Genomic DNA, 22,387 nt, shown 5'->3' with positions numbered 1-22,387 from the left:
TCAACAAAAAATTACCGATGGTTAAATTAAAATTACTTAATTTTAAAAACTGAAAAAATTAAATTCACATTATTATAAAAGTGAAACCGTTCAACCTTAAATATATTAACATCTTTAAAATCACTATATCTTAGATATTATTTGTTTTAATACTTACTGAATTGCTAAATTTTTTATCTTTTAAAAGAAATTTTAATAAGTTAAGAAAAAATATAATGTTTATAAATCATATTTAATCTCAACAAGACCTTTGTCATATAAATCTCTCTGTTTGAGATTAAGAGACAAAAGTTATCAAATACATTATAGTACTAAAGGAGAAAAATATTTATATATTAATCTTGTGATCAACTTCAATATTAAACATTTAAACATGGTAAAACTAAAATTAGTATTACATATAGCTGTGCAAATCTATAACATGAAAAGAGTTTGAAAAACCTAATTTCATTAATTGCAAGCACAAATCGGCTATCTACATCGTTTGTTTGTAACTTGAATACTGTATGAATTTACATATTCTACCACAGAGGGCAAATGGAAAAATTACCGTATATTATTCGGAAATTCGATCGTATTTACTGAAATTATTGTTGGTAGCATAAAAAAATGTGTACACGCTACCCCTTATTAGTATATAGAAAAAATTCATCCTGACCACTGCAGGTACATAAAATAAACCCAAATTATTACCATTATTTTAAAGAGGATTCAGACTATACTCCCGTTGAATATATTATTAATATACCCACAAAAAATATTATAAGATGCGTAATGAAACACATGCTATGCAAAAGTTTATTTTACGCACTTTTTTCTTAAAAAAAATGAAAAAGAGTAGGATAAGCGTGACGAATGTTGGGAGTTTTCACCGTGATAAACTTTAATTAGCACTTAAAATTCGAGTCCTTAATTGTACTTATTTGACGCATCTCCATCAAGATCTGGTCTCGAACTCAAGTATCCAACTGCGAAAGAGAGAGTAACCCCGTCTCATTTTCTATCAATTTCTCTCGCTTTCTTACGTTTTTTCTTTGAAACCAAACACTCCAAAATACTAGTCGTTTTGTTTGACCACCTCTTATTAATTGGGTCTCAGTCTCACTTTTGAATTTCAAACATGACAAAATCATAGCCATATACGTTTAGAACATTCACCTACTTGGATGGGGGTAAACAATACAAAATTATTAACAGCTTGAGACACGAAATTCATTAAATTATTTAGTTCAGGTACCAAATTTGAAAACCCATTTTGGTAGACCCTGCTTTAGCATTGAATGATCCAAATCCAAATTACAATAAATAAATGGTTTAAAAATACAAAAGGAAAAAAGAAGAAGAAGATTCGCAGTCTTTTTACGCTTTATGATTACGGTCAAACTGATAATTAAACCCATTTCTTATGTAAGGTTACGCTGCTTCTTCCAACGAGGTACACGTGGACGTGGTCGTTATATGAATGAAACTGATTACATTACTGTTACTTTCCTAAAAAGTCCTTTTGGTTGGTTCATTGTAGGCCCTGTTTGGTTGGCGAATAATCCAACAAAAACATAAGAAGAAAGAGAATTAATTACTCCCTTACGTTTTTTTTTTCATAATCGTTTAAGATTTTTTACAAAATTTAAGAAAATAATTAATATTTTAATTTTTAAAAATATTTATTATTTATTATTTATTATTTTTTTTATTTTTATTCTTTTTTTTTATAGTTATTTTGTCAGATTTTATTAATTTTTTTATCTTTAATAATTAATACATATTTAATGAAAAATATGTCTATTCATTTTTTAATGTACCTATTTCTTCTCTAATCACTTAAAGAGTATAATAGGAAAATATGTAATAAATATTTTGAAAAATTAAAATATCAATTATTGTCTTAATTCTTGTGCATAACCTTAAAGATAATGAAAAAAAAAATGGAGGAAATATTTTTTTGCATTCAGGTCTTGAAATAGTTGATTCGTGTACATTTATTATTGTTATGTAACTTTTTAGAAACATATTGTCTTCATAAATATAACATTAACTTCACATAAATAGTTAAAAAAAATAAATAAACATTAAAAATAAATAAATACATTATTCAGCAAACATACATTAATTATTAAAGATAAAAATAAAAAAAATAATAAATTATTAATTTTAGTAAAATGACAATAAAAAAATAATAAAATACTCACAAAACGATATGAAAAAAACAGAGAGGATAACCAAACAGGACCTAAGCAGAAGGATTTGAGAGTTTGAACAGAGAAATCCATGTCTTTGGATTACAGTTTCAACTTTCAACAGTCCACAACCACTCCCTGAAACTTTCCACCATACATCCTCTTAATTCTTTCTCCTCTGCACCTATCCTTCAACAATCTCTCTCTTCTCCAATGAAGCAGAGAAAGGCACCGCAACCCCCTCTCATCACTTTCCATTCTTTTAAATGAAAACATCACCTTCCGCCTCCGTCACCCTCTGTCTCGCCGTCGCCGCCGTGTTTTTTCTCTCTCTGCCACCCTCATTCCATGCTCTTGGCTCCGGCGCCACCCTCGCAATCTCCGACGCCTCTGCCACCGTGTGCGGCGTCGTGGCATCGGAGTCCACGCGTCGCATTGAGTGTTACCATGGAGGGAACATAACACCCATCGTTCCCAACGTTAGCTTTTCAACGATTTCCGGTGGGAGGGACTACTTCTGCGGCATCAGGTCCAGTAACTCCGATTTGCTTTGCTGGGACACAACCTCTTCCTTCGAAAGGAAACGGCTTTACAACGATAGTTCTGTTCCATTGGAGAATCTCGCCGTCGGGGATACCCACGTTTGCGCCACCGAAGTGGGTGGCGGTGCGGTGCGGTGCTGGAGAACCGGTGATACGTTTCAACTGCCATCTGGGTCTGATCAATTCGCTTCGATTTCATCTGGGTCTGGCTTCTCTTGCGGGATTTTGAAGAATGATTCTCGGGTTCGGTGCTGGGGGAACACGAATGTTTCTGAGGAGATTGAGAATAGGTTTGGGAACATGTCCATGTTGAGTCTTGTCGCGGGTGGTTCGCATGTTTGTGGGTTGAACTCAACAGGGTTTTTGGTGTGTGAAGGAAGTAACGGTTCTGGGCAAGTGGATTTTCCTCGAGGTGGGGCTTTTGAGTTTGGTGGGTTGGCACTTGGAGCTGAGCATAGTTGTGCGATTAGAGGATCGAATGGTTCCGTTGTGTGTTGGGGTGGCAATGGGAGATTCTCGGTGAATGTTACACAAGGTGTTTCCTTTGAGGTAATTGTTTCTGGCTCCAACTTTGTTTGTGGATTGACAACAAACAATTTGACTGTGCTGTGTTGGGGTCCTGGTTGGTCTAATAGTTCGAGTTTTGAGCTTCCTTTGCCAAGTTTTCTTCCAGGGCCTTGTGTTCAATCTTCTTGTGGAGAGTGTGGTTCATATCTTGATTCTCAATCTCTATGCTCTGGCTCTGGTAACATTTGTAAGCCAATGATTTGTAGGCCTCAAACAATAGTTCCACCACCGCCACCATTACTCTCGCCACCACCACCGCCGCCGCCATCAGTATTACCATCATCTCCGCCACCGCCACCGCCGCCGCCATCATCATCTCGATCAAAGACCTTGACAAGAGGTTTATTAGCATTTGCTATTATTGGTTCCGCGGGGGCTTTTGCTGGAATATGCACAATTGTATATTGCTTATGGAGTGGAGTTTGTTTTGGGAAGAAGAAAGTTCATAACTCTGTGCAGCCTACAATCACTAGAGGTAGCAGCGGTTCCAATGGTGGGGGTGCTTCGAATAATAGCAATTCTTCGATATCATCTATGATTATGCGTCAGACTTCAATAATAATGAGACGGCAGAGGAGTGGAACTTCATCAACAAAGCACACAGACAGAGCTGAGGAGTTCACCCTGGCTGAGCTTGTGGCAGCCACCAACAATTTCTCACTTGAAAACAAGATTGGTGCTGGAAGCTTTGGCGTTGTGTACAAAGGCAAACTCGCGGATGGTCGCGAGGTGGCAATCAAGAGGGGAGAAACCAGTTCCAAGATGAAGAAGTTTCAAGAGAAAGAAAGTGCATTTGACTCTGAACTGGCCTTCTTGTCACGCCTACACCACAAGCACTTGGTTGGACTAGTTGGGTTCTGTGAAGAGAAAGATGAAAGGCTATTGGTGTATGAGTACATGAAGAATGGGGCGTTGTATGATCATTTGCATGACAAGAACAATGTGGAGAAGGGTAGCAGTGTGTTGAATTGGTGGAAAATAAGGATCAAAATTGCTTTGGATGCTTCCCGGGGAATAGAATATCTTCATAATTATGCAGTTCCATCTATTATTCACAGAGATATAAAGTCTTCCAACATTCTTCTTGATGCCACTTGGACGGCAAGAGTATCTGATTTTGGACTGTCGTTGATGAGTCCAGAACCTGACAGTGATTACCGACCAATGAAGGCAGCGGGAACCGTTGGATACATTGATCCTGAGTACTATGGTCTAAATGTGTTGACAGCAAAGAGTGATGTGTATGGACTTGGAGTTGTATTGCTAGAACTTTTAACGGGAAAGAGAGCTATATTCAAGTATGGGGAAGATGGAGGTACCCCATTAAGTGTGGTGGATTTTGCAGTGCCTGCTATTATGGCTGGAGAATTGGTGAAAATTTTGGATCCAAGAGTTGGACCACCGGATGTGAATGAAGCAGAGGCAGTGGAGTTGGTGGCATATACAGCTATCCATTGTGTGAATTTGGAAGGGAAAGATAGACCAACCATGGCTGACATTGTGGTAAATTTAGAAAGAGCTTTGTCTATTTGTGATAGTAGCCAAGATAACATTTCCAGTGGTACTATCTCTGTTGTTTCAGAATGATATAGTCCAACCCCGGTAAAGAGAGGGGAAAATATTGGAAGTTTTGTGAATTCTTATTGATTCTTTCTCAATTTCACAACTAAATTGATTCTTTCTGATATATCATATGGGTATACTCTGCCTGTAAAAATTAGGGGAATCATCTAACATCATGCATTAGTGTTGTATATTGTAGAATGTCACGAAATATGATCCATTTACGACTGTATGTAAATCATCTAACATTTACACACTATTTTTGGCGATTTAATTTTACACAACGTATTTGCGCATGGCATGACAGATTATAGTAGCATTAGTGCTTGATACATGTTTATGCGTATGTGATCATGCTAATATTTTTGTCAACTTTTTATTTTGTCCATCAGAATTTGGTGTATTCTCCAGAGCATTGCACTTGTTATTATGGCCTTTAAATTAGTGAACCTTAGGGCTCAATCAGGAAGAAATTAACTATTAGAGCATTGTTGATTGTATATTTATGTATATGTATGTACATAGAGTGGGAGCACTGGGGGGAAGAAGGTAGTTTGACAAACTTGGGCTTATTTGGTCTCATTCAGACTAGGAAGGTACCAAGAAATTACACTAAAACTAAAACTAATCCTTTTCACCATTGTAACTACTGTGGTATGGTCCCCATCCCAGCACAAATAGATTTGTCTCTCTTTGAAAGTTCGTTGCTGACTTCCACGTTGACGGAAGGCAACAAATATCAAATTAAGCAGCGGATTGATTAATGCTTCTTGATTACACGGCAAGGATTTTGTATTGACTCACCCACAAGCTTTGAATTCACCACTCTCTACTTTTTTAATGTACTGTATATCACAAGGATTTGGTCTCTTAGTTTGTTCTTGTTTATGAAACAAAGAATTCAAGTGTGAATTTGTCTCTTGCACACTTCTGCCAAATTCACACCTGCTCAAGTTAACTGTCAAACTCAAATGTCATGCGCTCTTTGGCCTTTGAGTGCAGTGGGTTTTAAATTATTGTGATTGGATTTACTTATTTTGAGATATATTTTTTTTAAAAAAATATTTAGCATAATTTTTTTAGAAGTTTACAAATATTTCCCAAAAATAAAAATGAAAAAATGTTCAGTTCATTTGGGTGAGTTATGGGATTACAATTTTTTTAACAGAATTATTACAAAATTCAAAAAATAAATAATTATATGATAATTCATATATTTATGTTTTATTTTGTAATTAAATTTAAATTATAATACCAGGTTATTACGTGTACTGTATTGGTTTATGGTTGACACGTGTCTCGATCACATAGTCTCAGTTGGAAGTTGAGTCGTTCCCTCCGCAGGTGATTGAGGCAAAACATGGTGATTTGTGAAATCAGCGTGACAGTAACCACAAATGCCAAATTTATAGGGTTATTAATAGTAATAATATGCAAAATAATTAGTTGGATTGTGATTAGAAGTATGACATTTATTCTGGGAACTCTACATTGATAAATTCAGGGGCATTTTCAGACCTCAAAAGAGATTAGGTTATACTCACTAGTGTCTTAAACTAACACAACAGCTAAATCTTTTTAGAAGAAATTTCATACTGAAATATTCCTATGTTTTAAAAAGATTAGGTTATACTTATTAAATGTTTTGAACTGAGATAACCATTAGGTTTTTTTTGAAGAAATTTTATACCGAATTATTGCATTTTACTACAAGTTAATAAAATATCATATTATATAGATATGGATTTCGTTTGTATAATTATCTCAATAAATAGTCACCAATGAAGAAAATAATAAAGTAAAATTAATTTTTCTACAATAAATTAAAATTAACATGTGCTCTTCAACTTAAATCTTTTTTATTTAATTTCTTCAAAAACTAATTTTAACTTATAAGTTAATTTTAGAAAACATAATTTGATCATAATTTTAAAAGCAAAACTCAAGATATGAGTTTTATTCTCATGATGCATCACAGTTGTCATTTCTATGCAAATATTAATTTTTATCCTAAAGATTCTAATTCCTCGTAGAAATACTAATGAATCTGTAATCAATTCTATCTGAAATATAGCGTAAAATTAGACATCTCTCTTCTTTTTCATTAAAGAACAAATTAAGTGTTTTGAAATATGACGTGATGAATAGAAAAAGAGACAAACAAAATTTGTTATTAAAAAAAAAAGTTCGGCATAAAAGATTTTGCGCGTGGAAATGTACTGAACCAAACGAAAGAATGAACTCAGTCCAGGTTCAATTCATAAAGGTTTTAATTGATTTTGACACAGTGAAATGATGAAAACTATTGATTTAAATATTGAATATTCAAGGAAAAAAAAGACCTAAATTTGTAGGGTAACATAAAATTTCAAATGTATAGAATGTACCGAAGGATCACCATTCACAAAAGGCCAAAGCCTGCTCCAATTTGAGCTCAGCGTGAGACATGGTTGGTCTATCTATGGCTTTAATAAGCTCCAAAGCGGTACGGGCCACTAAATGTAGTGCCCTTGTTTCATTCAGATTCGATGGTGGTCTAACCTTTAAATCCAAAATTTTCATCAAATCTTCACATAAAAAAAATCCCCAATCAACAGACTCTCCAACGCCCATCATATCTAATAAGGTGTCTCTATCATCCCAATACCTGTAATTAGGTCTCCTTCCCGTTAAAAGTTCTAGCATTACAACTCCAAGCGCATATACATCCCTCTCTTGCGTCAACTCATTTGCATATTTCCTCTTGGGATGAATGCAATCCACTCCTCTCATTTTGTTCTTCACAAACGTCAATCTAAAATCAGATACTCTCGCCGTCCAAGTGCCATCAAAAAGAATGTTGCAAGACTTTATTACTTTGTCAACATGTGCAACTGTATTATTAAGAAGATATTGTATTCCCCGGCAAACATCCAAAGCAATTTTGATCCTCATTTTCCACGAACTCAACACACGGTTGTACTTGTCATGCAAATTATCATACAAGGACCCATTCTTCATGTACTCATATACCAAGAAACTCTCACCTTTCTCTTGACAGTGCCCAACTACCTCAACCTAGTGCTCGTGTTGTGGTGGACGGGACAAGATGGCAGATTCAGAGTTGAATGGAGTCTTTATCTTTGACCATTCACCACCCCTTTTGATTGCCACCTCACCACCATCATCCAGTTTGCCTCTGTACACAAAACCGCTGTTTCCAACACCAATCCTGTTGTGAAATGAGAAATTGTTGGTGGCAGCTTGAAGCTCAGACAGGGTGAATAACCGTGGAAAAGTATGGAGAGGGGATGTTCCAAAATTTGACATTGACGACGGAGTCCTACTTCTTATGGCTCTGTCCACTCGCGAACCAAAACTAGGGAGAGGGGATTCTCCCAAATTTGATGCAGTCTCACTCCTTATCATACTGTCCACTCTCCAACTATAACTTGTTATTGCATCAAATGTCATGTCAATGCTACCATCCATTTGATTTGCCATGTCAAACTATCAACTATGTAGGTGCTTTGGAGGAGTGTTGGACCCAAGTACATAGAGAGGGAGGGGACAACGCGTATTAGTTGAACCAAGAGAAGCGAAGGTGTGAGGAAAGGCCAAAGAAGCTTCACCTTAGCGATTCAATGGACCCATTCATGCTTATTATTTTTATATTATAATTGTATGAAGAAGAAATAAACATTTTTCTTTAATGGTATAAACAACTGCATCTGCGTGCCGGCTACCCTTCACCAATCCTAGTGTTCACACCTCTCTCCATTCTAGTACCGTAATCATTGACTAAATGCTTTTGATCAGTATCATTTTTTTTCAATAGTGGTTCTTATTGATTCCTATTGGGTGTACTATGGAGAAATCTATACATGTAAGTTTTGTCCTATGGAATATTTAATTTTACTGTATATGATCATTTGTAATGTTTCATACTTGTTTGTATCTTGAGTTATTTCTAGAACAGTGTATAGTCAACATTTAAAATATGAAGGATAATAAGTAGGAAATTGCTTAATCTCTGGCCTTGCCTCGCAGCTTCTCTTTTCAAGTTCAAGTAATACGCGTTTGCCCCTCCCTCTCCCTTGGTCTCTTTATATTTGGGTCTAATTCTAAAGCAGCAGTAGCTCCCTACGCCTCCTCCAAAGCACATACATAGTTTCACGTGACAAATCAAATGGATAGCGATGAATTTAAGAGCTTTGAAATGAGAGTTGATGCAATAACAAGTTATAGTTGGAGAGTAGATAGTATGATAAGGAGTGAGACTGCGTCAAATTTGGGAGAATCCCCTCTTCCTAGTTTTGATTCCCGAGTTGACAGAGCCATAAGGAGTAGGACTCCATCGTCAATGTCAAATTTTGAATCATCCCCTCTCCATACTTTTCCACGATTATTCACCCTGCGTGAGCTTAAAGAAGCCACCAACAATTTCTCAGTTGGGAACAAGATTGGTGTTGGAAGCTTTGGTGATGTCTACAGAGGCAAACTCTTTGATGGTGGTGAGGTGGCAATCAAAAGTGATGGTTTCTGGTCAAAGGGTCTAAATAACTCTGAATTGGCCAGCTGGTCCCGTCTACCACCCCACAAGCACTTGGTTGGGGTAGTTGGGCTCTGTCAAGAGAATGGTGAGAGGTTCTTGGTGTATGAGTACATGAAGAATGCGTCCTTGTATGATCAATTGCATGACAAGCATAGCAGTGTGTTTAATTCGTGGAAAATGAGGATCAAAATTGCTTTGGATGCTTCCCGGGGAATACAACATGTTCAAAACTATGCGGTTCCATATGTTCACAGAGGAGTAATGAAGTCTTCCAACATTCTTCTTGACGCCAGTTGGACGGCGAAAGTGTCTGATTTTAGAATGACGTTTATGAAGAACACAACGGGATGTGATGAATGCATTGATCCCGAGTACGATGGTGTAAATGAGTTGACAGAAAAGAGGGATGTATATGGGTTTGGAGTTGTACTGCTTGAACTTTTAACCGGAAGGAGACCTAAATTCAACTCTCACTTACGTGGAGAGACCTTTTTAAGAATGGTGGGCGTTGCAAAGCCTGATATTTTGCTTAAAGATTTGAGGAAGTTTTGGGCTAAAGATTGGATGAAAATTTTGGATTCAAAGGTTGGAACACCGGATGTGAATGAAGCACGGGCACTGATGTTAATGGCTAATACCGCTATCGATTGTTTGAGTCGGAAAACACTAACCATGGATGCTATTGTGAAGAATTTGGAGCAGGCTCTGGCTATTTGTGCATGATAGCACCGCCACTGGAGTAACGAAATCTTATTTGCTTATCAACAAAAAAAAAAAAAAAAGTAACGAAATCTTATTTGCTTATCAACAAAAAAAAAAAAAAAGAGTAGACATGTTCTGCCATATCTGATCTGGTGTTTAAGAAAACCAATAACCTATAATGCACCGACATGATACGCTCACATATCCGATAAAACGATACAATTATTTTAAAATATATAGAATATAATACTTATAAGATATGTATCATCATATATATCAATGTTCATATAATATAATAATTGTGTACTTGTAATTTTGATCAAAATTCATAAATATTAAATATATAATTGCTATTTTGCAAATTCAAATTAAAAACATATTTATTATACATTACTAAAAATAAATAAATTATAAATCATTTCATCATAAATTACTTTTTATTATTTACAAATAAAAATAATATTACTTATTTCATTTATTTTTTAAAATTATCTATATAGAAGACAATTTTCATTTTCAGTTTATCAAGGACTAATATTTCTATGTTTCTATATTAAATATGTTTAGATATTTTATTTAGCTGTAATAGATATTTCATAATTTTTCAAAAATTCAAATACTTTATCAATACGTATCATCAATAAGTATCGGTGAAATATTTAAGAATATCATAATTGAATAAAATTTTTATAATATTTTTAAAAAGTAGAATACTTCATTAACACGTATCGATAAAATATCTAAAAATATCGTGTCAAATATGTATCGGATAAATATACATGAAGTAAATTCAAATATCGGTGCTTTATAGCCGATAACAGTTCTCTTAAAATCTGTTCTGCTCCTCTGCACTGTATTATACAACTGCAATTAAGTAGTAAATTTTGACCAATGATTTTTCCACGGCTCTTTCCAGTCCCTGTCACGCAAACTATACTTACTTTCATGGTTTCTCCATATTTATGATATTAGCTCCTTTTTGTTTCAATTTCAACATGATATAGTCTGATCAATGATATATGTATTATTTATTTTATATAATATATATATTATTTATTTTATATGTTGATATATCTTACTTGGTTATTAAAATCAAATCCAAAAAGATCTTTTTCTAGTGAAAACTTGATCAATAAATATAACATAAACAGATAATATATAACTTTTATTGAAACTTAATATAATCTTACAATGATCAATAAATTTTATATGTTCCCGTGCGTTGCAGAATATTACAATGCTATGTATTGTAGTAATGTCTTGTCAATAAAAGGGGAGTTATATCGTAGCAAGAAGAAAGAAAAAATATATATAACTGGTTTATGTGGTTCAAGGGTAATTAAAAGTGAATCACGATTTGTAAGTGGTTCCAGGGTAATTTAGCAGAATTTTTTAGAAGTAAACAAATATTTTCCAAAAACAAAAAAGAAAAAAATGTTCAGTTCATCTGGATGAATCGTGGGTTTACAATTTTTTTAACTGAATTATTATAAAAGTTGAAAACAAATAAGTATATGATAATTCATATGATTATGTTTTATTTTGTAATTAAATTTAAATTATAATACCAAGTTATTACATGTATTGTGTCGGTTTATAGTCAACCGGTGTGTCTTGATCACTTAAACTCTATTGGAAGTTGAGTCGATTTATTTGCGACTGATTAGAGCAAGACATCGTGGTTTGTGAAATGAGCATGATAGCAATTACAAATATCAAAATTTATGGACTTGTTATTGGTAACAATATGCAACTTAATTAGTGGGATAGTGATTAGAAGTATGAGATTTATTCTGGGAATCTTACTATGATATATTGAGGGACATTTCCAGGCTTCAAAGGGATTATGTTATATTTATTGAATATTTTGAATTGAAATAATCATTAGATTTTTCCAGAGAGGGTTCCTTATCAGAATATTTTCAGAAATTAAAGAGTCTAGGTTACACTCATTAAATGCTTTGAACTAAGACAATTGTTAAATTTAATTAGTCGAGGTTTCATATCGAAACAATCTTAATTATGCCTAAAAAAAATTAGGTTATACTTACTGTACCGTAGTGGTCTCCCATTGACCGACCTTATTGGCCGATCCAAGGCACGTCAGTAAAATACCGATCTAACATGTTCTTCGCACCTTAGTGCTCGAGCATGGAGGGCTATGTACCGTGGTGGTCTCCCATTGGCCGACCTTATTGGCCGATCCAAGGCACGTCAGTAAAATACCGATCTAACATGCTCTTCGCACCTTAGTGCTCGAGCATGGAGGGCTATGTACCGTGGTGGTCTCCCATTGGCCGGCCAGATTGGCCGACCAGAGGCACGATAAAATGCCGATCACACAAGAGGGACCCAAATATGGGGAGATTAACTGGCTCACTCGGACAATCAATAAGATCCCACGATCCGTGGGAACGGTAATAAATACCGGGAGTTACGAGTCCATAATGGGGCGTGATTTATGGGATCATAAGTGCGATTCATGTCTATAACGTCACACCGTTATATATAACAATGATTAGGTCTAAGGCGGCAGGTTACTCTCATCGAATATTCTAGGTCAGGACTGCTGTCAAGTTCTTTTAGCTCGGCATCGCTAAGGGTGCTTCGGCGGCGGTCTCCAATACCGGAACATTTTGGCGCCCACCGTGGGGCAGGTAAAACTGCATCCCACACCCTTGTTGTTTGACGTGAGCGAAAGGTCATAATGACGAGATCTCTAAGAAGCAATGCGACAGGAACCAATATCGACAGTACCGTTGAGGTCATAACTGGGAGCTCCGGTGGAATGGAAAATCCCATCCCTCCCGCCAGCGGCCACACCTTAGAAGAAGTCTTGGCCACAATGGAAACCTTGCAACGAGAGAATGAAGAAGCGTGGAGGCGAGCAGAGGAAGCCGAGCGACTATATCGGCAGAAGCACGCGGAAACCAGTAACAATCCTACTCTGCAAGAGATTCTGGCCCCATTGCATTTCATTATAGTCGCGTGAATCGGGCTCGGTGCATTCTCTTTGACTCAACAAACCTTTGTTGCGTTCGGTCAAAGCCAACGGTTCGGTTCTTGTATCGCGGATCGAACCTTGATCTGGTTTTTAGGAATGTTTAATTGCAGGTTCTGTTGACGTTCTCGAATCAGGCAAAGAATAGTTTAAATCGATCAAGAATTTCGCAAAGTTTTCGTGACGCCGGTGATGATCGTGACGTTTCTTTGGTGGATGTTGATGGTGTCATCTAGAAACAGAGCAATCAACGTGATATACGCTGTGTAATGATGATGGTTTTATTGGAGATTAAGTTATTTACAATTACTGGAGTATCTTGAATTGGTTGCGAGAGAACTGTTTCATGTGTATACACAGAAGGTAGTTGTTCCGTTGTTAATAGACCATTGCCATGTCAGGTGCGCTTGCATGGATGGTCAAAAAGCGTTAATAAAAAATTTAATTGATTTTTGTTTGGGGGGAGAGATGGTTTCGGGGGTTTATTTTTGCCCCAATTCTCTTCTCTCCCCCTCTCGTGTCGTGCTTTTCGCTGCCCCTTCCCTTTCTCTCTACACTCTGAATTCTCTTATATTATACTATGCTTTGCGTATAACTGGTTATTGTTTTGGAAACCGGCTCAACCAAACGACAAACGACAAACGATTTTCAACTCGGCAAGGTATATAATGCTCAACGCACACTTTAATTCATTTTAATTACGTTATTTGCCTCATTTAAATTTACAATTTATAATAATTAACATTATAACTATTTAATATTTTAATTTATTAATATTAAATGGCATATACGATGTTGGGTACACACTGAATTTCCAAGAAATTTCCGTTATATAAGAGACGCTGCCAAATATACCAAAACTTGAAGAAGACGTATATTCTAAACTTTGGGTGAAAGAAATCGCTTCTTCTCTTCTCATCGCTCCACCGCTGTTGCTGTTCATAGTTCATACTCCCCTTTCCTTTTTTATGCTGCGGATTAATCACGTTATCATTTACATCAACTCACCAACAATATGATGCCATAACAAAAAAAAAAAAAAACTATAAAATTTATTTAAATCCCTTTAAGGTCGGCATTCTACACCTTGGCGTGAAGAGCGCTTTAAGGTCGGCATTCTTAACAATCTACACCTTGGCGTGAAGAGCGCTTTAAGGTCGGCATTTTCAACAACCTACACCTTGGCGTGAAGAGCGCTTTAAGGTAGACACGTTCAACAATCTACACCTTGGCGTGAAGAGCGCTTTAAGGGCGGCACAGTCTACACCTTGGCGTGAAGAGCGCTTTAAGGTAGACACGTTCAACAATCTACACCTTGGCGTGAAGAGCGCTTTAAGGGCGGAACAATCTACACCTTGGCGTGAAGAGCGCTTTAAGGTAGACACGTTCAACAATTTACACCTTGGCGTGAAGAGCGCTTAAATTGTCGACCTTGAAGGACGTTTTTTCGCCAATGTACAAGTTGTTAAAATCTGCCGTTAATGCGATGTCGTGGCCAATGTATGGGTCGTTAAAATTCCGACCTTGAAGGGTTTTTTTCGCCAAGTATGGATTGTGCCGACCTTAAAGCGCTCTTCACGCCAAGGTGTAGATTGTTGAACGTGTCTACCTTAAAGCGCTCTTCATGCCAAGGTGTAGACTGTGCCGATCTTGAAGGGTGTTTTTTCGCCAATGTACAGGTTGTTAAAATCTGCCGTTAATGCGACGTCGTGGCCAATGTATGGGTCGTTAAAATGCCGACCTTGAAGGGTTTTTTTCGCCGAAGTATGGATTGTGCCGACCTTAAAGCGCTTTTCACGCCAAGGTGTAGATTGTTGAACGTGTCTACCTTAAAGCGCTCTTCACGCCAAGGTGTAGACTGTGCCGATCTTAAAGCGCTCTTCACGCCAAGGTGTAGATTGTTGAACGTGTCTACCTTAAAGCGCTCTTCACGCCAAGGTGTAGACTGTGCCGCCCTTAAAGCGCTCTTCACGCCAAGGTGTAGATTGTTGAATGTGTCTACCTTAAAGCGCTCTTCACGCCAAGGTGTAGACTGTGCCGCCCTTAAAGCGCTCTTCACGCCAAGGTGTAGATTGTTGAACGTGTCTACCTTAAAGCGCTCTTCACGTCAAGGTGTAGAATGCCGACCTTAAAGCGCTCTTCACGCCAAGGTGTAGGTTGTTGAAAATGCCGACCTTAAAGCGCTCTTCACGCCAAGGTGTAGATTGTTAAGAATGCCGACCTTAAAGCGCTCTTCACGCCAAGGTGTAAAATGCCGACCTTAAAGGGATTTAAATAAATTTTATAGTTTTTTTTTTTTTTTTTTTGTTATGGCATCATATTGTTGGTGAGTTGATGTAAATGATAACGTGATTAATCCGCAGCATAAAAAAGGAAAGGGGAGTATGAACTATGAACAGCAACAACGGTGGAGCGATGAGAAGAGAAGAAGCGATTTCTTTCACCCAAAGTTTAGAATATGCGTCTTCTTCAAGTTTTGGTATATTTGGCCGCGTCTCTTATATAACAGAAATTTCTTGGAAATTCAGTGTGTACCCAACATCGTATATGCCATTTAATATTAATAAATTAAAATATTAAATAGTTATAATGTTAATTATTATAAATTGTAAATTTAAATGAGGCAAATAACATAATTAAAATGAATTAAAGTGTGCGTTGAGCATTATATACCTTGCTGAGTTGAAAATCGTTTGTCGTTTGTCGTTTGGTTGAGCCGGTTTCCGAAACAATAACCAGTTATACGCAAAGCATAGTATAATATAAGAGAATTCAGAGTGTAGAGAGAAGAAATAGGAGAGAGAAAGGGAAGGGGCAGCGAAAAGCACGACACGAGAGGGGGAGAGAAGAGAATTGGGGCAAAAATAAACCCCCGAAACCATCTCTCCCCCCAAACAAAAATCAATTAAATTTTTTATTAACGCTTTTTGACCATCCATGCAAGCGCACCTGACATGGCAATGGTCTATTAACAACGGAACAACTACCTTCTGTGTATACACATGAAACAGTTCTCTCGCAACCAATTCAAGATACTCCAGTAATTGTAAATAACTTAATCTCCAATAAAACCATCATCATTACACAGCGTATATCACGTTGATTACTCTGTTTCTAGATGACACCATCAACATCCACCAAAGAAACGTCACGATCATCACCGGCGTCATGAAAACTTTGCGAAATTCTTGATCGATTTAAACTATTCTTTGCCTGATTCGAGAACGTCAACAGAACCTGCAATTAAACATTCCTAAAAACCAGATCAAGGTTCGATCCGCGATACAAGAACCGAACCGTTGGCTTTGACCGAACACAACGAAGGTTTGTTGAGTCAGAGAGAATGCACCGAGCCCGATTAACGCGACTATAATGAAATGCAATGGGGCCAGAATGTCTTGCAGAGTAGGATTGTTACTGGTTTCCGCGTGCTTCTGCCGATATAGTCGCTCGACTTCCTCTGCTCGCCTCCGCGCTTCTTCATTCTCTCGTTGCAAGGTTTCCATTGTGGCCAAGACTTCTTCTAAGGTGTGGCCGCTGGTGGGAGGGATGGGATTTTCCATTCCACCGGAGCTCCCAGTTATGACCTCAACGGTACTGTCGATATTGGTTCCTGTCGCATTGCTTCTTAGAGATCTCGTCATTATGACCTTTTTCGCTCACGTCAAACAACAAGGGTGTGGGATGCAGTTTTACCTGCCCCACGGTGGGCGCCAAAATGTTCCGGTATTGGAGACCGCCGCCGAAGCACCCTTAGCGATGCCGAGCTAAAAGAACTTGACAACAGTCCTGACCTAGAACATTCGATGAGAGTAACCTGCCGCCTTAGACCTAATCATTGCTATATATAACGGTGTGACGTTATAGACATGAATCGCACTTATGATCCCATAAATCACGCCCCATTATGGACTCGTAACTCTCGGTATTTATTACCGTTCCCACGGATCTTGGGATCTTATTGATTGTCCGAGTGAGCCAATTAATCTCCCCATATTTGGGTCCCTCTTGTGTGATCGGCATTTTACCGACCTGCCTCTGGTCGGCCAATCTGGTCGGCCAATGGGAGACCACCACGGTACATAGCCCTCCATGCTCGAGCACTAAGGTGCGAAGAGCATGTTAGATCGGTATTTTACTGACGTGCCTTGGATCGGCCAATAAGGTCGGCCAATGGGAGACCACCATGGTACATAGCCCTCCATGCTCGAGCACTAAGGTGCGAAGAGCATGTTAGATCGGTATTTTACTGACGTGCCTTGGATCGGCCAATAAGATCTGCCAATAGGAGACCACCACGGTACACTTACTAAACGCTGTAGACCGGATAATTGTTAGGTCGTTTTAGATAAAATTTCATATCAAAATCTTATATTTTACTACAAGTTAATCAAATAACATATTATATAGATATGGACTTTGTTTGTATAAATGTCTTAATAAATAGTCATGAGAGAAGAAAATAAGAAAGTAAAATAATTTTCTCTCTCATAAATTAAAATTAACTTGTGCTCTTCAACTTAAATTTTTATTATTTGATTTCTTAAAAAGAAACTAAATTTAATTTATTAATAAGTTAATTTCATAAAATATAATTTGATCATAATTTTAATAGCAAAACTCCTCAAGATGAGTTTTATTCTCGTAATGCATCATTGATGTATGGAAGTGTTTAATAATTATCTATTTAATTATAATATAAAAGCTAAGCTATTGTGTATTACATCGACATGCTAATTTAAAATATTTCTAAAATATTATTATGTTAGTAAAAATGCTTATATGTCATTCTATATTGTCTCTTTTATTTATGTGTCATTCTATAATGTTTATCTTATTTACGTGTCATTTTATAATGTTTCTCTTTATTGAATATATATTTCCAAAATCACAAATCCTATATCTCCATATCTATAAATTCTAAATATTTGGATAAAGGAGCTCCATAAACATCGTTCTTTTGAACTTACGACAACTCACCCCTTCTGTTGTTTCATATTCATCGTTCTTTGTTGAAGCCAAAATCAAGGATCACACCTTTGTTACATACGTGTAACAATCGCACCCAATTCAAATGGCATCTTTGTTGAAGCGAAAATCACGACAATTGCACCCCCACCCTCTCATGACCATTCCCCAAATCTGCCAAATCTTTACCTTCACCACTTGTGACTTCTTTATCGAAGCTAAATCTTTCCCAAATTCTGAAGGTAGGAGTACATTTAAAAATTTTGGTTTTGAATTTGTATACTAATATATTTAGTATTAATGGAATGTTGCTTGGAATTTGAAGGATGAAAACCAAAGATCATGTGCTAAAAGTGTACCTAATACTCTGCCTTAGTCAAAACCCTCCAATCGACATAAGCATAAGTACCAGAAATGATTGAAGAATGTCAATGAAGAACGAAAAACATATAGTTCAATTTGTTTAAAAAAAATCACTTAACCTAAGAATATTTCTTAATTAACATTGTATAAGATTTCAGATGACTGATAATAACATTGAGTCTTTGATGATATAAAAGCCAAAGGAGCAATGTATAATAGAAATTGTAGGTAGGTGTGATTTCTTATAATATATACCCTTTTAGTTAAGATAGAAAATTTACTAACATAACAAACCGAAATTTAATCAATTTTTTTTTACTCAATTTGCTAAACTGAATCTCTTTGTTGGATTACTAATATAAATTTAGATATTATATCTTTCAAATTGTTTCTCACCATCACTTTAGTATATTAAATTCTTATCTCTATTCTAATGTTAACAACACTTGATGATAACTCTCCAATATGGAATGACACTAAAATTGAAGTTGTAATCTTCTTAAGTAAAATTAATTTAAACATATGATACATTTTTGTTTTAATTTCCTTCTATTCTAGTTGAGTTTTTATTTAGTCACAAAATTTCTAATTCAACATTATTTTGCAGTTGAACTTTCATGGTAGATTACTAAGTTTAAATTCACAATTTCTGACACTCATTTTTGGTAATTTTTATTTGGAATTAAAAATGACAAATGCATGTTCAAATTATAACATTTTTATTACCTTAATTTGTCATTTTACATATTTTCTATGAATTCCAACTATTTCATCTTTAAATATAAAATCACACTTTATTAAAATTAATTACAAAAATTGTCAGTTATATGTTTTAATTAATATTAAATTCATAATTAATGCTAATTATTTATGATAAAATTCTATAATTTTTTAAATAAAATTCTATACTATCTAACTTAAAATAGCATTTGTTAAATAGACGGAAAAGTCTTTCTCAAATAGACATTATGATATATTATTATCATACGTTACAATTAAATTATATATTATTTAACCTAAAATAATTATTTGATTATTATGGAAAGCTAATTGAATGTTTGGTATAAATTAAGCTAAAATATCTATCATTAATACAATAATATGGAATTCGTAATTTATCATTATGTGTATATACACCTTTATATTTCATAATAAATTAATAAATAATAATTATATACCATTTATTATTTTCTATATCTATCATTTTAACTGAATTGTGTCTCTTAATTATAAATTAATATGTTGTTTAAGATATGTAAGTTAAATTATTAGTTTCTTAATATATATTAATGTAATAAACTAATATCATAATTATATTTTATAAAAAATTGATTGAAACAAAACTATAATTTTATATGTGCTTTATATAATATAGTGACATAATTGATGCTCTAAGTTACCTTAATTACTTGAGAAAATTAAATAATAAAATATATATCTTAACTCATGAATATATATATATATATATATATATATATATATATATATATATATATATATATATATATATAAATGATGGGGAACAGTAAATTTGTAAATTTATATGCACAACTTTAATTAAAACAGAAATTTTAATTACAATATTTGATACTAATAAATAATCAAACATTCAAATAATATTTTTTTCTTTATAACTATTTTTAGTAAAACCAATGACTAATTCATTAACTTTTCTTTACAATACTTTGAGATTAGTTTGATTTGATCAAAACTTTTTGTTTATTAAAAGGTTGATTATAGAATTGTCTCAACATGCATGTAAAAAATTATTAACATACAAAATTTATACTGAAAGTGCAATTAACGAGAGTAGAATTTAAAAGATCAATACATGAGTCATGCATAAAACTCCTTTCATGGTGAAGGAGATAGACTTCAATTGAGGAATCAAAATCAAAAGTTTTATTGGTTCCTAACTTGGATTATGACAATCTATGATCAAAATCAAAACTTCAAATATTAATAATTTGTATTTCATCATGTATCCTCAAATTTGTGATTATAACAAAGAAATTGATTATATTTTAAATAAGAAAATGAAAGTGATTTAACTAAAATAAGGTTGTTAAGGATAAAAGCATAACAAACAAATGCTTTTAGAATCAACGAAAGTTCACCAATAAATAGAAATAATTTAATATCAATTAATATTATTCATTTAAAAATAATTTTAATTAATTAATTAATTAATAGACATAAGAATTGAAATATAAAAAGAATAATAAGTACAATATTACTAAATTTTGATATAAGTATATATTAAAATATAAAATAGAAATTATGAGTTTCGATAATTTAGTGCATGTGAATGTCTAGATAATTTTATCCTAAATTGTAATTCCTGGTATAAATACTAATGAATCTGTAATCAATTCTACCTGAAACATAGCGTAAAATTAGACATCTCCCTTCTTTTTCATTAAAGAACAAATCAAATATTTTAAATATGACGTGATGAATAGAAAAAGAGACTAACAAAATAACGATTATAAAAAAAAGTTTGGCATAAAAGAATTTGCGCGTGTAAATGTTCTAAAACCAAACGAAAGAATGAACACACTCCCAGTTCAATTTTTGTTAAAGATTTTAATTGAGTTTGACATGTAGTATTGGTTTAAAAATTGACTATATCATAAAATTTGTCATATATAAAATGTACTTAAAGATCACCATTCACAAATGGCCAAAGCCTGCTCCAATTTGAGCACAACGAGAGGCATGGTTGGTCTATTTTTGGCTGTAATAAGACAGATAGCGGTATCGGCCATCAACTTTAGTGCCTCTACTTGATTGACATTCGGCGATCCAACCTTCAAATCCAAAATTTTCATCAAATCTTTATCCAAAAAAATCCTCAAATTATGAGGCTCTTGAAAGCCCATCCTTTTTGTTAGAAACAATCAGAGAAGAGAAAGAAGATTGAAGAAGAATCTGTAAAACTGATCTGTGTAATAATTGTATTAGAAAGGAATACAAGAGTTATATATATATACACCTAAGAAGGGAAGTTAACAGAAAACTACTAAGCCAACTCAGCTAACAAACTGTATCTATTTTTACAAGATAATGACTTAATATCCTTTTTATCCCCCTTCAAACTCAATGTGGAGTATCTGTCTACGGTGAGTTTGTCTCGAAGATCTAAAAATATTGTTGAACTGGGAGACTTGGTTAAGAGATCTGCAACTTGAAATCTTCCTGGAATATGTTTAACTTGAATTTGACCACGGGCCACTCTTTCTCTAACAAACCATAAATCTAACTCAAAGTGTTTCGTTTTGGTATGCATAACCGGATTGGCAGAGAGAAGAACAACTCCTTGATTATCACACCAGATTAAAGGTGGTTGTTTACTGTTGATATGAAGCTCAGAAAGAAGATTTTGAATATACTGAATTTCAGTAACCAAGCTTGCCAAACTACGAAATTCAGCCTCTGTGCTGGATCTTGAGACCACTCTTTGTTTCTTTGCCATCCAAGACACTATATTTGAACCCAGATACACACAATTTCCTGATGTGGATCGCATATCATCTTGATCACTCGCCCAATCCGAATCACAGTAAGCAATTATGTTTGTATCACTAGAGGCCTTATAGTGTAAACCATGGTGAAGAGTGCCTTTGAGATATCGAAGAAGACGCTTTGTCGCTTTCCAATGAACTTCAAGAGGATTATGCATGAATTGACACAACTTGTTTACTGTGTAGGCAATGTCTGGTCTAGTGATTGTAAGATATTGAAGAGATCCAAACTGACCTATAAAGACTAGGATCATGACAAGCTTGAGTACTATCACTTATAAGTTTCAAGGAAGGAGCCATTGGAGTTTTAATTGACTTGACCGTAGACATGTTCAGTTTATCAAGTATATCTGTAAGATACTTGGTTTGAGAAAGATGAATGCCGCCTGCATTATCAGAATTAACTTCGATGCCTAGAAAATGATGAAGTTTGCCAAGATCCTCAA

General features: G+C 34.9%; 3 protein-coding genes across 3 annotated transcripts; 2 read left to right on the top strand and 1 right to left on the bottom strand.

Annotated features, from left to right (window-relative positions):
* Positions 1-2,232: 2,232 nt before the first annotated feature.
* LOC109805794 (putative serine/threonine-protein kinase-like protein CCR3) lies at positions 2,233-5,155 on the top strand. The gene has a single exon (XM_020367998.3). The coding sequence runs from the start codon at positions 2,444-2,446 to the stop codon at positions 4,871-4,873; it is 2,430 nt and encodes an 809-aa protein (XP_020223587.2). The 5' UTR covers positions 2,233-2,443; the 3' UTR covers positions 4,874-5,155.
* A 2,088-nt stretch (positions 5,156-7,243) lies between these two features.
* Positions 7,244-7,849, bottom strand: LOC109805796 (putative serine/threonine-protein kinase-like protein CCR3). The gene has a single exon (XM_020368000.3). The coding sequence runs from the start codon at positions 7,847-7,849 to the stop codon at positions 7,244-7,246; it is 606 nt and encodes a 201-aa protein (XP_020223589.1).
* A 772-nt stretch (positions 7,850-8,621) lies between these two features.
* LOC109793404 (putative serine/threonine-protein kinase-like protein CCR3) lies at positions 8,622-13,535 on the top strand. Its single transcript, XM_083071405.1, has 2 exons — positions 8,622-10,165; positions 10,209-13,535. Exon 1 carries the CDS (start codon positions 9,018-9,020, stop codon positions 10,104-10,106), a length of 1,089 nt encoding a protein of 362 aa, XP_082927531.1. The 5' UTR covers positions 8,622-9,017; the 3' UTR covers positions 10,107-10,165; positions 10,209-13,535.
* The last annotated feature ends 8,852 nt before the right edge of the window (positions 13,536-22,387 follow it).

This window comes from Cajanus cajan, chromosome 3 (assembly GCF_000230855.2).
Source record: "Cajanus cajan strain Asha chromosome 3, NIPB_CcT2T_4, whole genome shotgun sequence".
Taxonomy (NCBI): Eukaryota; Viridiplantae; Streptophyta; class Magnoliopsida; order Fabales; family Fabaceae; genus Cajanus; species Cajanus cajan.
The sequence above is the reverse complement of the archived record's forward strand: the minus strand, read 5'-3'. Positions and strand labels throughout refer to the sequence as shown.